This window comes from Choloepus didactylus, chromosome 13, assembly GCF_015220235.1.
Source record: "Choloepus didactylus isolate mChoDid1 chromosome 13, mChoDid1.pri, whole genome shotgun sequence".
In the NCBI taxonomy this organism is placed as follows: Eukaryota; Metazoa; Chordata; class Mammalia; order Pilosa; family Megalonychidae; genus Choloepus; species Choloepus didactylus.
Genome location: NC_051319.1, coordinates 24,854,321 through 24,870,178, shown reverse-complemented (window position 1 = coordinate 24,870,178; position 15,858 = coordinate 24,854,321). Strand labels below are relative to the sequence as shown.

Below are 15,858 nucleotides of genomic sequence, written 5' to 3'. Positions count from 1 at the left end.
TTTATTTAGTTACCTAGAAAATTATATCTATGTATGTATGTAGCATGACAACTAAATTTGCTTTACATATGCTAATATAGCTATTATATGTTTTCAGACATATTGATATTTATGTATATCACATACATATAAAAAGAACAGGAAATACCAGGAGTGATTTTAGTTTTTCTTCTTTTTATATTTTCCTTTTCACAGATTTATACAATGAACTATTTTTATAATTAGAAAAAAAAAAAGAAAATGTTTTAGCCAGGTGCTTATTGATCCTTCCTTGATTGTTAAAAATTCTTCCGTTTATCTTCCTCCAGTATCACTTATTTCCATTGGTTTATTTGTGAGTTAAAACAGTGTCCAGCAGCGACCAGTGGTAGAAAAGACACGTCTAAAGCCTGTTTGCTCCTCTTGGCAAGTTTACTTGGAGCTGGCATACTTGGTGATGGCCTTGGTGCCCTCAGATACAGTGTGCTTGGCCAACTCCCCAGGGAGCAGCAGGCGCACGGCAGTCTGGATCTCCCTGGAGGTGATGGTGGAATGTTTGTTGTAATGCGCCAGGTGCAAAGCCTCGCCTGCAATATGTTCGAAGATATCGCTGATGAAGGAGTTCATGAAGCCCATAGCTTTGGTCGAGATGCCAGTGTTAGGGTGGACCTGCTTCAGCACCTTGTACAAGTAGACCAAGTAGCTCTCCTTGCAGCTGTGCTTTTGCTTCTTCTTCTGGGCTTTAGTCACTTCCTTCTTGGAGCCTTTCCTCGGGGCTGGAGTGGACTTCACTGGTTCCAGCATCTTAAGGATTCAAATAACAAAACAAGCAGCCGGGAACACTGTATTTTTTACACGATTTTTCTGCAAACGTACAAACTCTCTAATAAAAATGTCATGTATAATTAATTAGTCTCTGGATTAATAAATAGTCAGCAGCAAGAAAAAAGAAGAAGAAGAAGGCTGTTTTATGACATTTTGCCAATCTCTTCTATAACTCTATACCCTGCACACCACTATTCTTACTGAGGAAGTGAGAAGTAATTACTCTGTCTCCTTATTAACTTTCTGCCCCACACTTTGTTACATGCTGCTAACGAAGCAACAGAAAGGAAAAAAGAAACTAAATTGTCATAGGTAAATAATTTATATGTCTGAATGAAGGTCACATCTGCTATTTTTCAAATAGCACTTGAAGCCTTTGTTTTAGCTTCTGAAATTCAAACTAAAGCACGTTTCTTCTCATTAACTAGATTACACAGGTATCAGAACTGAAAACTCTCTAGCAAAACCTAAACATGGAACTAAACCAACGCTTTCATAAATAAACAGGATTTTCTTTAATAATATCCATCTATCATCCATCCATCAGTATTTACTGCGTGCAGGCCTACTATGTTCCAGGCACTATGCGAAAAGCAAGGGATACAATAGTATGCACAAAAATGACAGCCATATGATACATGAATTCTATTAACAACATTCCTTTCAAATGGTCATCCTGCCTGTACTTGAAGTGACAAGAAACACATTACATTTAGAAGTACTTCTCCTATCATTAGAGGGCTCTGGCTAATAAGGCGTTTTTCTTACACGGAACATCTTTAAAAAGGGCAGGTGGGGTAATGTTATAAACCTATCATATTCAATCTACCATATAAATGTCACTAACAATCAACATCTCCTTCCCCTTTTGGGTAAAGCTTATTAATCTTTTTAACATAAATTGTTCTGCCGGATTTCGACACATTCTCCAAACAAAACCAAGTAGCTTCACATTCTCCAAACAAAACCAGGTAGCTTCTATCCCCTAATTCCTCAAACCAGGAAAAAAAAAAAAAAAAAAAAAAAAAACACGTAAAATAACTTCCAATGTCCATCTGTGCCTCTGTCTTCCAGTGAATGCCCCCAGAAAAAAACCATTCAAGAGGGAATGATCAAGTTAGTTGGTCACCTACCTCATGAAGGAAGAGGAATAATTAACCAGTTACTTCCTTTATTATTCTCTAGTCCAGGTTTTTGGTTTGTGGGAACTTTTATACATTTAAAACATTACTGGACCCAAGAAAATTTTTGTTTAGGTGAGTTATATCTTTAGATATGTACTGTATTAGAAATTTAAACTGAGAAAATTTGATATATCTATTTATTGTTTCATTTTAAAATAAAACATAATGGGTTTACTGTTATTAATATAGACAATATATCCTTTATGTATGATAACTGTATATTAAAAAAACTGGCTAGAAGAGGGGCATTATTTTACATTCCCATACAACTCTTTAATATTTAATTTATTAGAAGACAAAAAGATTCTCTTATCTTTTTCTGCATTCAACCTGTTGCTGATATTGTTTTGTTTAGTAGTATATAAAGAAAACCAGACCTCACACAAATACATATTGGGAAGAGGAATAAATTTTCAAAAGCCTTTTCAGATAACTGTAAACATTCTTTTTTAATGATACATAAAACCTGGCAAGTGAGTTAGTTAAAAGTTAGATGAAATGCGCAAGCTGACCATATCAATAAGCATTCTGTCCTGTTCCACTAAAATCCATTAGCCTACATTTTATACATGCACATTTTATAAAATCATGCAATGGCCATTTGGAAAATATTGGTTCACTGAATTATAAAGATCTTCAAGATGTTAACACAGTTCACTATATATATAAAAACATCACATTCTTTATATCACTATTGTTCAGTAAAGGATTAACTCAGCAGACTGGTTTGCCCAAACCCTGCACATTCCAAAGGGAGGTCTCACCTGTACTTGGCTGCTAGGAGATAATCTATAAGATCTTGAAATATCCTGCAGGATAAGAGTGTCTTTGTTTACTTGAAGCCTTGGGCAATGCCAGATAGTTTAAGTTAAAAATACGATTTATGGTGGAAGCCTGGGACCATGCCAGTTTGACCTCTGGAGGGGCTAGAGACTGAGTAACTAAGATCAGCCTGGCAGGTGTTTCAGACTTGTGTAACTGACTCCCAATAAAAATTCTCAATACCAAGGCTCTGGTTCACAACACTTTGTGGGTATTTTCATATATCTTTACTGGAAGAATTAAGTGCTATTCATATGATTCCACTGGGAAAACACAAAAGGAAGCTTGCACCTGTTTGCTCCTGGAGTCTGCCCTATGCACCTTTTTCCATTGCTGTCTTTAATCTATATCCTTTTGCTGTAATAAATCATAACCATGAGTATAACAGCTTTGCTGACTTCTGTGAGTCCTTCTAACAAATTGGGGACCCTTGACAACAGCCATCAAACTCATCAGAAATTCATCAAGTATTCTGAATACTGAAGCTCATAGTAGTTGATTCAAGATTTCCAAAATTCTAATTTTCACTTGAAAGTTTAAATTTCACCAATGGCAACAAATACTGTAAAAGTAATTTTCCTTGTGACAATTTCACTTTGTTATTACTCAAGAAAGTATCTGTCAAATATTCAAGTCTGAATAACTACAGTTTGTCTAGCAGTCTTTCTTTGAAGTAAAAACAGTGTGCCATAAAAGAAGCAGTAGTTCAGCTCTCAATTCAAACAACCATGCAACAGCTTTTCCTCAGGACACCGTACTTTGGGATGCTTCCCAAAGCATATTAGGGATGTTTATGAATACTTCCATTTTGCTACATAGAATATCAAGACGATATATATTCAAAGACTGACTCTTACGTTGTTAACTTTTACTGCTTCATCCAGGACATTTTTAATAGAACCTGGATTTTTCTTTTTCTTTTTTTTTTTCTTCTATTTTACTGCAAGTAGGTGGCAGTGAAGAATACAATGACTACTACACAGTTTGGTATTAATTTCACACCAGAGTACCAACAGTTTTACCCCTCCATTGCTTTGCACCATCAGGGAAAATGTCAGCAATGTGAAAACGGCAAAAACAAACAAACAAACAAAAAAAACTTAGCATTATGAAAATTGTTTTTTCTGGCTTTGCAGGCCTTTTGAAAGGATCTCAGGGAACCCCAGGGATCTACAAACAGCCCTTTGACAATGATTACTGTAGTCATACTAGACTAGAAGAGTCCATCAAGTCTATAAAAGCAGCTCCAACCTCTTTCTTGAATAATTAAGCCTGTCAGCCTTTACATAAAAGACAAAGCTATCACCAATATTACAACTAAATTTTTAACTTCCTCTCTATTTCTCTATGTCAGGCCTACCCAGCCTCCAATGGTCCTGAATTTTTGGTTGTCCTTATTTTTCAAACAAGATCAACGGCGCTATAGAGAACTACTTCCCAAACAGTTTCATAAAGAGGACTATCATTAGTTTCTACTATGTTTCTGATTTTTTTTAACTTTCTAGCTTTGACATCTTCCTTATATTTTGACAATCAATTCTACTTTCTTTCAATTACAAATTTTTCTTTAGCTGAATCATATGCTTATGGAAATTCTCTAAATATTCCTCAGTTACTATTGATGGTTTGTTATATGCCTTAGCTTTCACCTAATTTCATCAGTTATTTAGGAATATCAATAGCTGACTTACCAATATACTCTAACTTACCCACAAATAAAAAAAAAGGTAAATAACACTCAAACTTGACAATTTCTACCCAACTGATCTTCAAAATCAACAAGGTATCTGACAAGGCTGGAATGCCACAGCCCACAACATAAATCTTTAATCTTGCCAAAATATATGTATAGCTCCTTCCTCTTCTTTCCCCCTCAACCCTTCCCTCCAGGACACCCAGCCAATAGATTTCCCAATTATAGCACACCCCTCGATCCCAGAAATAGACTCTATAACATACAAAAATGTAATATAATAATAAGAGGCACATCACAAAAAGTATTCATTAAATAGTCTCTCAACATTACAAAGGATAACAAATTGTATTAGTCACAATGTTAATATAATAAAGCAATGAAAATCAGTGAATTATTGCTATCTACAGCAACATGGATAAATTTCATAAACATAAGGAAATTAATGAAGTAACACATGGACAAATACATACTATACAATTCAATTTATACAAAATTCAAAAAATCAAAAATAATCTATGGTATGTTAGGATTATAATAACTTTTGGGGGCTATGGTGGCAGAATCAGGCGGGGAACAGGCACATAAAGCTTCTGAGATACTGGTAATGTTGTATCACTTGATTTCAGTGCAGATTACATTGGTGTATCTACTTTGTTAAAATTCATTGAGCTAAACACTTATGATCCTATACTTCATGTATATTATACTTAAGAGCATAACTTGAGGAAAAAAAGTAATTCTAGATAAACAAATGTTTTATACTAAAACTTTCGTTTTCAACATTACTTAAAATAGCATGGGGGCTTCCGCTCTCTCCCGACGGGGGCCGGAGGATCTGCTGCTCAGATGAGACCGCTGGATATCGAAGCCTGCGTTGCTGCGGGATTAGTATAGAGGAGAGGGCTTGTGACCAGGAGGCGAAGAGAGAAGTCCCGAAACCTGATTCCTCATGGAAACTGAAATCATTGAAGTATGTCCTCGTCAGGATTCAGTGCTCATTCTTGGTCCTGGTGTGTGAGACCTTGTGCACCGCCCAGGCTACAGCAGGAACAGGGAAAACAGCCCATGCCGGCGGCGGCCTAGGTCTTAGCCTCTCCGGAATAAAGCATCTCTTGTGGGGCACGAAGGACAGAGCCCCATGGACAGGAGTCCCACCTGGAAGAACAGCCTCTCTGGTTAGAGACCATTCAGCACAGCTGCAGAGCACGGGCGGAAGAGCCCAGAAAGGAGCAGGTCCTGAGTTGCTCCACCAGAAGCTATTCTTTATCCCTGTGCCCTGGGTGAACTAGTTGGTGATATTGCCACATTCAGAAGCCATCACAGTCCATGTGACAGTGGATTTCATGGACCAAGAGACAGAAGCTTATCCATCACAGTTCTCTACACTCTTCCATGAGGAGCAAAAAATGGACATATCTCTGGGAGGTGTGGACCCTGCCATTCAGGGTGGATCTTGATTAATTCACTGGAGTATTTAAGAGAGCGGAAGAGCAAACCCAGACCTAGATGCTTGCTGATGCTTAGAGAAGCTTGGAGATGCAGACAGAAGGACGTTTGGAGATGTTAAGTGTGAGCTTGTTACAGCCAAGAGGGACACCTTAAAGAATGCACAGAAGCTGAGAGAGCAGCTGCAGATGAGAGACAGTTTGAAGACGGCTGTTGAAAGCAGACTTTTGCTCCGGAGAAGCTAAGAGAGGAAAAATGCCCCAAGAGCAAGTAAGAGTGACATTTTTGAGGAACTGCAGCCTAGAGAGGAACGTCCTGGGAGAAAGCCATTTTGAAACCAGAACTTGGAGCAGATGCCAGCCACGTGCCTTCCCAGCTAACAGAGGTTTTCCGGATACCATTGTCCATCCTCCAGTGAAGGATTCTGATTGTTGATGTGTTACCTTGGACACTTAGGGCCTTAAGACTGTAACTGTGTAACCAGATAAACCCTCTTTATAAAAAAAAAAAAAAGTCCTCTTACCAGTAAGAATGAAAGAGAACCCTTATCTCACCCTTTATACAAAAATTAACTCAAAATGGATCAAAGACCTAAATAAAGAAATGGGACCATAAAAATCCTAGAGGACAATGCAGGGAAGCATCTTTAGGACCTTGTGGTAGGCAATGGTTTCTTATATTTTACACCCAAAGCACAAGCATGAAAGAGGAAATAGATAAAAAGGACCTCCTCAAAACTAAAAACTTTTGTCTTTCAAAGGACTTTGTCAAGAAATTGAAAAGGAAACCTACTCAATGGGAGAAAATATTTGGAAACCACATACCCAATAAAGGTTTAATAAATGTAAAGAAATCTTAGAACTCAACAATAAAAAGACAAACAACCCAATTTAAAAATGGGCAAAAGACTTACCAGTGAGATGTTCCCTCATCATCCTAATTAAAATTCCAACCTACCACCAGCACCAGCACTCCCTATCCCCCTGCTCTGCTTTATTTTTCCCCATAGCACCATCTGAGTTGCCATATTTTTTTACTTATTTATTTCTATTTCCACCCAATCGAATGTAAGATCCATGAGAGCAGAAATTTTTGCTTGCTTTGTTCACTGTTGTATCCCAGGGGTAAGAATAATACCTGGCCCACAAAAGATGATTCAGTACTTGTGTTGATTGAATGAATAGTTACATAAAAGCTGAAAACATAAGGATATTTTGTGAGTTTGTATATATTATGTCCCCCAGAAGAAGCCATGCTCTTTAATGCAGTCTTGTGGGGGCAGATGTATTTAGTGATGATTAGGTTGGAACCTATTGATTGAGTGTTTCCATAGACATGTGAATCAATCAACTGTGGGCAAGACCTTTGATTGGATTATTTCCATGGTGATATGGACCCCGCCCATTCAGGGTGGGTCTTGATTTAATCACTGGAGTCCTGTAAAAGAGCTCACAAAGAGAAGGACTCAGAGAAGCTGAGAGTGACATTTTGGAGACAGCCACTGAAAGTAGACTTTTGCTTGTCCAGAGTTTGCCTAAGAGAAACTAAGAGAATACTCCCAGGCGTTGAGAGAGAAACGTCCTGGGAGAAAGCCATTTTGAAAACAGAGCTCCGGAGCAGACACCAGCCATGTGCCTGTGCCTTCCCAGCTGACAGAGGTTTTCCGGATGCCATCAGTGTTCTTCAGTGAATGTACCCTGTTGTAGATGCCTTTGTTTGGACAGTTTTATGGCCTTAGGACTATAACTTTGTAACCAAATAAAGCCCCTTTATAAAAGCCAAAAAAAAAAAAATAGCATGGGACCTCCCCACTACATGGGATCAGACACCCAGGGGAGTGAATCTCCCTGTCAATGTGGAACATGACTCCCGGGGAGGAATGTAGACCTGGCATCGCGGGATGGAGAACATCTTCTTGACCAAAAGGGGGATGTGAAAGGAAACGAAATAAGCTTCAGTGGCAGAGACATTCCAAAAGGAGCCAAGAGGTCACTCTGGTGGGCACTCTTATGCACAATTTAGACAACCCTTTTTAGGTTCTAATGAATTGGGGTAGCTGGTGGTAGATACCTGAAACTATCAAACTACAACCCAGAACCCATGAATCTTGAAGACAACTGTATAAAAATGTAGCTTATGAGGGGTGACAATGGGATTGGGAAAGCCATAAGGACCACACTCCACTTTGTCTAGTTTGTGGATGGATGAGTAGAAAAACAGGGGAAGGAAACAAACAAACAAAGGCACCCAGTGTTCTTTTTTACTTCAATTGCTCTTTTTCACTCTAATTATTATTCTTGTTATTTTTGTGTGTGTGCTAATGAAGGTGTCAGGGATTGGTTTAGGTGATGAATGTACAACTATGTAATGATACTGTGAACAATCGAATGTACAATTTGTTTTGTATGACTGCGTGGTGCGTGAACATATCTCAGTAAAATGAAGATTTAAAATAAAAAAAATAGCATGGGAGCAGCATCTATACAAAACAGTAATTAGGCAGTTTAAGTGATACACATACTAGACACCTCACAACAGTCTACCATCCAGCTATGGCCCTCCCCTTCATCTATTATATCTTTTTAAAATCCATCTTCCTTAACCTTTAACCCCCAATACTGTTTGTATAGACCAAGACTGTGATAACCTTTGCAAATTTACATATGTTGTGCTCAAAAACCTACGACTGTTGTGAGTCCTAGCAGCTGAGTCAACAGATGGTACAGAATCAGGCCCCAGCCCTGTCTCAACTGCCTTCCTTTGACTAACAACTCATTCCAAAAAAGTTCAGAGATATAACGGGAATTCATGCTTCTGTCCCTTTGGCACCTTTACTTTTATCACTTTCAGTATTTTTCTTACCATTGTTCACTTTCTCTGTTAATGTATTACATAAAAACCATATACATCTTTTAAAAAACTGTTTCCAATATTTAAAAAAAAAAAAGACAAACCTGAATACTTTAGTCTCTCTTCAAATAAAAGAAGTTCTTCTATCCTCAATCATTGTAAGTATTATCCTAAAATTTTCTCAGAACAGTTTTAACCTCCTTAGAACAAAGCAATTAGAATTGTAGATATTATCTCAAAAACAATTTTGATTTTATCCAAAATTTTTCTACCATGTTTCTATCACATTTCTGTCATTAATAAGTAGGACAAGCTTATCATCTAGGCAGTTCCTCAAAGTCTTAATAAGCATCACTAAAATGTCTATATATTCCTTCTTTATTTGCTGTCTCTTCCTGCCCACATATAATACTGTGTCCAAAGTAAAACTTACACAAAAACATTATAAATTCTTAACATTGCTGCCTCTCCAAAATACTAACAGATCGTTCACTTATATACTTGATTAATTTGCTGTTCCATTATTTATACAGGGTTTCTGATTCCTGTAATAATTCATATCACCATCATCTGTCATCAGAAGATAAGTACCAGTGTTCACCTTCTTCTAAAAGAACCATGTACAAAGCTTATATATGTTTTAATTAAATCCTTTTTGCTACATATAAAAGCTTTATTCTCAATAACACTGTAATATTGAGAAGTGTTAACCACATTTCACAGAAGAAAAAACTGAAACATAAATTTTTCAATAGAGTGATTCACTAAAAGCATTAAAAAACACTCAGGTTTTCCAAAGCCTAAACTATGGATTCTTCCTCTTTTCTTACTTCCCTTGTAAGCACCAGGTATATAGAAACTTAGCTACTTTGTATTAATATGTTTCTTGGAACCTGCTCTGCAAAGAATGTTTAGTAAGCATTGAAGTTTAGGAACTAGAATTAAGGAAAAAGTTTCTTTAGCATATTAAAGAACCTTTGGAGTCCTACACTGACATGTATGCTGAACTTGCAAGAGCACACACTCAGAAGGCAGCAGTTTCCAACTTATTTAAGCACCAATTACTATAAATGAACAATGCAGTGCACAATTTAGGAAACGCTATGAGGCACTTATGAAACAGTTAACACCTGTTGACTGGCTAGTAAGTCCCTGTATTTATTCAAAAGTACTTTCCTCTAACGCTAAAATGTCTACCTTAATTCTCTAGATTTAGATTAGGTATGTAAATACAGAAAAATAAAGCATAACTTATTTTCAAATATACTGAAGTTAAACATTTACCCAAAGTTCAATAACTGTTTTAAAAGACACTAACAAGGAGAACCCAAGATGGAGGCTAGGTAAAACAGGGCAAAAAAACACCTCCGTGAAAAATACTAGATAAAAGCCAGAAAGTGACCCAGAACACCAGTTCCAGCAATGTACCAGCTGGACAAGGTCTGCTAAATCCACAGGTCTGCATTTGGTGAAACTGGGAGGCTGCATTCTGAAACGAGTGAGTGAGCCAGCTGAAAGTCCAGTGGCCGCGCTGCCATGTGGGGAAACCGTGGGTTGGTGTTTGGAGACAGACTAGTTCTTTAAAAAAAAAAAAAAAAAAAAAACCTGGGACCGACAGCGGATACAACGGCGAGAACCACGCGGTGAAGCACGGCAGGAGAAGGTTCTCCCAACACCTTGGTGTCTGGCGTGGAGGATAGCCCTAACCACATCTGCTGCTGATTGTCTCAGAGCCAAGGGGGCAGAGGGGGAGCCAAAAGGCGAAAGAAACCGCACCCCTTGCAGCCATCTTCCTGGTGGGCTGGGAACACCCCTGCATGGCCTGGCAGCCCAAGGCTTCCCTGGAAGGCCGGCGCGCACTTGTGACATGGCGCAGCCTTCCCTAGGCAGGGGTCCTGGAAGAGCAGAGCTGAGAAGGGGGACCCGCTTGGAAATCCCAGGGACCCTATGCCAGTGCCAGGGACTTGTGGGTCAGCAGCAGAGACAATATGTGCCAGGACTGAGGTGAAGGCTTGGACTCTTGCAACAACCTTAAATCTCCAAAAACACCTAGGAGGTTTGATTATTAAAGCAGCCCTGCCTCCCTAACCGCTCAGACACACACCGCACATTCAGGGCAGACAGCACCAACAACACACCCAAACTTAGTGCACCAACTGAACCCCACAAGAAGCAGACCCCCACACACCACAAAGTTGGGGAGAACTGACAAGGGGAATAGGTGACGCGCAGACGCCATCTGCTGGCTAGTTAGAGAAAGCGTATGCCACCAAGCTGTACATCTGACAAATTAGAGATTGGTATTTTATAAATCCTGAAAGAACCCTATCAAGTACAGCAAATGCCAAGAGGCCAAAAACAACAGAAAATCTTAAAGCATATGATAAAACCAGACGATATAGAGAACCCAAACCCAAACACCCAAATCAAAAAATCAGAGGAGACACAGTACTTGGGACAATTAATCAAAGAACTAAAGTCAAACAACGAGAGCATGGCAAGGATATAAAAGACATAAAGAAGACCCTAGAAGAGCATAAAGAAGAAATTGCAAGAGTAAATAAAATAATAGAAGGTCTTATGGAAATAAAAGAAACTGTTGGCCAAATTAAAAAGACACTGGGAAGATGGAGGCATAGAGAGGAGTGGAAGCTAAGTAGTCTCTCTGGAACAACTACAAAAAAACAGAAACAACTAGTAAATAATCCAGAATAACTGCGGGGGGACAAATGAGACCATCCACTCATCACACACCAACCTGAATTGGGAAGAATGCCTGAGAACACAGCATAAAACCTGTAAGTAAAACCTGCGGATCCAAGTTGTGAGACCCCCTCCCCCATAGCCCGAGCTGCAAAGCCTCCTGGTGCCAGAGAAAAGCTCTCTCCCAGCAAGCAAATACAGCTCAGCTGAGCTCCAAATGGGGTTTTAAGTAGCGAGTGTGAACTGCTCACTACAGGTACGCATCCCCAAAAAACAGACAGAGGCTTTGGGTGACGACTGACCTTGAAGAGCCAGAGGGTCGCCTTGGACTAGGTCTGAAGGGGACTATCTGTTTCCTGGTGTTGATGTTGTCACAAACATTGGGACTGGCGGTTTGATGTGCTGAGCCCTCGAGCATGGGACTTGCCCTTATGAAGCTCATTACCACCAAGGAGAGTCTAAACTTGCATGTAATGGTGCCTAAGAGTCTCCCCCTGAGTGCCTCTTTGTTGCTCAGATGTGGCCCTCTCTCTCTCTCTAACTGAGCCATCTCGACAGGCTCCCCCCTACATGGGACCCAACTCCCAGGGGTGTAAATCTCCCTGGCAATGCAGAATATGACTCCCAGGGATGAATGCGGACCTGGCATCATGGGACTGAGAGTATCTTCTTGACCAAAAGGGGGATGCAAAATGAGACGAAATAGTTTCAGTGGCTGAGAGATTTCAAATGGAGTCGAGAGGTCACTCTGGTGGACATTCTTATGCACTATATAGATAACACGTCCTAGGTTTAACGTATTGCAAGAGCTAGAAGTAAATACCTGAAACTACCAAACTCCAACCCAGCACTCTGGACTCCTGAAGACAATTATATAATAATGTAGATTCAAGGGGTGAGAGTGTGATTGTGAAGACCTTGTGGATGACACCCCCTTTATCTAGTGTATGGATGAGTAGAAAAATGGGGATAAAAACTAAAGGACAAATGGGGTGGGATGGGGGGATGATTTGGGTGTTTTTTTTCACTTTTATTTTTTATTCTTGTTCTGGTTCTTTCTGATGTAAGGAAAATGTTCAGAGATAGACTGTGGTGATGAACGCATAATTATGTTATCATACTGTGGACAGTGGATTGTATATCATGGATGATTGTATGGTGTGTGAATGTATTTCAATAAAACCGAATTTAATAAAAAAAAAGAGATAGAGGCTGTAAAGGAAACACTGGGCATATATACGGCAGAAATCAAAGGTTCAAAAAAAACAACTAGTAGAATCTATGGAAATGAAAGGCACAACACAAGAGATGAAGGACACAATGGAAACATACAACAGCAGATCTCAAGAGGCAGAAGAAAACACTCAGGAACTGGAGAACAAAACACCTGAAAGCCTACATGCAAAGGAGCAGATGGAGAAAAGAATGAAAAAATATGAGCAACGTCTCCGGGAACTCAAGGATGAAACAAAGTACAATAATGTACGTATCATTGGTGTCCCAGAAGGAGAAGAGAAGGGAAAGGGGGCAGAAGCAATAATAGAGGAAATAATTAATGAAAATTTCCCATCTCTTATGAAAGACATAAAATTACAGATCCAAGAAGCGCAGCATACTCCAAACAGAAGAGACACAAATAGGCCTAAGCCAAGACACTTAATAATCAGATTATCAAATGTCAAAGACAAAGAGAGAATCCTGAAAGCAGCAAGAGAAAAGCGATCCATTACATACAAAGGAAGCTTAATAAGACTATGTGCGGATCTCTCAGCAGAAACCATGGAGGCAAGAAGGAAGTGGCGTGATATATTTAAGATACTGAAAGAGAAAAACCGCCAACCAAGAATCCTATATCCAGCAAAGCTGTCCTTCAGATATGAGGGAGAGCTCAAAATATTTTCTGACAAACAGACAATGAGAGGCTTTGTGAACAAGACACCTGCCCTACAGGAAATACTAAAGGGAGCACTACAGGGTGATAGAAGACAGGAGTGCATGGTTTGGAACACAATTTTGGGAGATGGTAGCTCAACAATATAAGTACATTGAACAAAGGTAATTATGAATATGGTTGAGAGAGGAAGGTGGGGAGCATGTGAGACACCACAAGAAAGGAGGAAAGATAAAGACTGGGACTGTGTAACTTGGTGAAATCTAGAGTATTCAACAATCGTGATAAAATGTACAAATATGTTCTTTTACGAGGGAGAACAAGCAAATGTCAACCTTGCAAGGTGTTAAAAATGGGGAGGCATTGGGGAAGGGATGCAATCAGCATAAACTAGAGACAGTAACTAATAGAATCATTGTATTATGCTTCCTTTAATGTAACAAAGGTGATATACCAAGGTAAATGCAGATAAGAGGGGGGGATAGGGGAGGCGTATTAGACACTTGACATGGTGGTACTGTCTGATTCTTTATTCCACTTTGATGTAAGTTTATTTTTCCTTTTGCTGCTTCCTACCTGTCATTTTTTTTTCCTCTTTCTTTTGCCTCTCTACCTTCTTTGACTCTCCCTCCTGCCTTGTGGAAGAAATGTAGATGCCCTTATATAGATTGTGATGAAGGTGGTGAACACATAAATGTATGACCATGCAGAGAACTATCAATTATTTACTTGGGATGGAATGTATGGTGAGTGAACAAAACCATATTAAAAAAAAAAAATGAGTTGATGACAAAACCTCAAGGGCAATATACTGAGTGAAATAAGCCAGACACATAAGGACAATTATTGCAGGGTCTCACTGATAGGAATTAATTATAATATGTAAACTCACAGACATGAAATATAAGGTACCAAGATATAGGATGAAGCTTAAGAATGGGGAGTGGTTGCTTAGTATGAGCAGAATGTTCAATTAGGATGAACTTAAATGTTTGGAAATGAACAGGGGTGTTGGTAGCAAGATGTGAGAATAACTAACAGTGCCGAATGGTGTGTGAATGAGGTGGAAAGGGGAAGCTCAGAGTCATATATGTCACCAGAAGGAAAGTTGGAGGTTAAAAGATGGGAATGTACAAAACTGAATCCTATGGTGGGCAATGTCCATGATCAACTGTACAAATACTAGAAATAACTTCCATGATCCAGAACAAATGTATGACAATACAATTAGAAGTTAATAATAGAGGGGCATATAGAGAAGAACTATATACCTATTACAAACTATATACTACAGTTAGTAGTATTTCAACATTTTTTCATAAACAGTAACAAATGTACTATATCAATACTACGAGTCAACAATTGAGGGGGGTTGGTTAGGGATAGGGGAGGATTCGAGTTTCCTTTTCTTATTCTCTTTTTTCATCTTTCACTTTATTTCTTGTCTGGAGTAATGAAAAGTTTCTAAAAATTGAACAAAAATTAAGTGTGATGGATGCACAGCTGTGTGAGGGTACCCAGGGGCAAGTGATTGTACACTTTGGACCTTTGGATAATTGTATGAGAGCTGAACAATCTCAATAAAAATGAAAAAAAAAAAAAAAAAGACACTGGACACTCATAATACAAGATTAGAGGAAGCTGAACAACAACTCAGTGTCCTTGAGGACCACAGAACAGAAAATGAAAGAACAAAAGAAAAAATGGAGAAAAAAATTGAAAAAAGCGAAATGGATCTCAGGGATATGATAGATAAAATAAAATGTCCAAATTTAAGACTCATTGGTGTCCCAGAAGGGGAAGAGAAGGGTAAATGTCTAGAAAGAGTATTCAAAGAAATTGTTGGGGAAAACTTCTCAAACCTTCTACACAATATAAATACACAAAGCATAAATGCCCAGAGAACTCCAAATAGAATAAATCCAAATAAACCCACTCCAAAACATATTCTGATCAGATGGTCAAATACTGAAGAGAAATAGCAAGTTCTGAAAGCAGCAAGAGAAAAGCAATTCACCACATACAAAGCAAACAACATAAGACTAAGTAGTGACTACTCAGCGGCCACCATGGAGGTGAGAAGGCAGTGGCATGATGTATTTAAAATTCTGAGAGAGAAAAACTTCCAACCAAGAATACTTTATCCAGCAAAGCTCTCCTTCAAATTTGAGGGAGAAGTTAAATTCTTCACAGACAAACAAATGCTGAGAGATTTTGCTAATAAAAGACCTGCCCTACTTCAGATACTAAAGGGAGCCCTACCGACAGAGAAGGAAAAAAAGGAGAGAGAGATATAGAGAAATTCAACATACATATATGGAACATTACATCCCAAATCACCAGGACACACATTCTTCTCCAGTGATCACGGATCTTTCTCCAGAATGGACCATATGCTGGGACATAAAACAAGCCTCAATAAATTAAAAAAAAAAAAAAAATTGAATTTATTCAAAGCACAT

At 38.7% G+C, this 15,858-nt stretch overlaps 2 protein-coding genes across 2 annotated transcripts in view; both read right to left on the bottom strand.

The window, feature by feature from the left end:
* The window catches only part of RASA1 (RAS p21 protein activator 1), a 144,589-nt gene that overhangs the window by 104,630 nt on the left and 24,101 nt on the right, over positions 1-15,858 (bottom strand). The gene's annotated exons all lie outside the window — the stretch shown is intronic.
* Positions 232-1,756, bottom strand: LOC119508166 (histone H2B type 2-E-like). The gene has a single exon (XM_037801681.1). The coding sequence runs from the start codon at positions 781-783 to the stop codon at positions 412-414; it is 372 nt and encodes a 123-aa protein (XP_037657609.1). The 5' UTR covers positions 784-1,756; the 3' UTR covers positions 232-411.

What these genes read in the sequence shown, in the direction of transcription:
- LOC119508166 (XM_037801681.1), bottom strand. Translation starts at nt 783, where the DNA reads ATGCTGGAACCAGTGAAGTCCACTCCAGCCCCGAGGAAAGGCTCCAAG.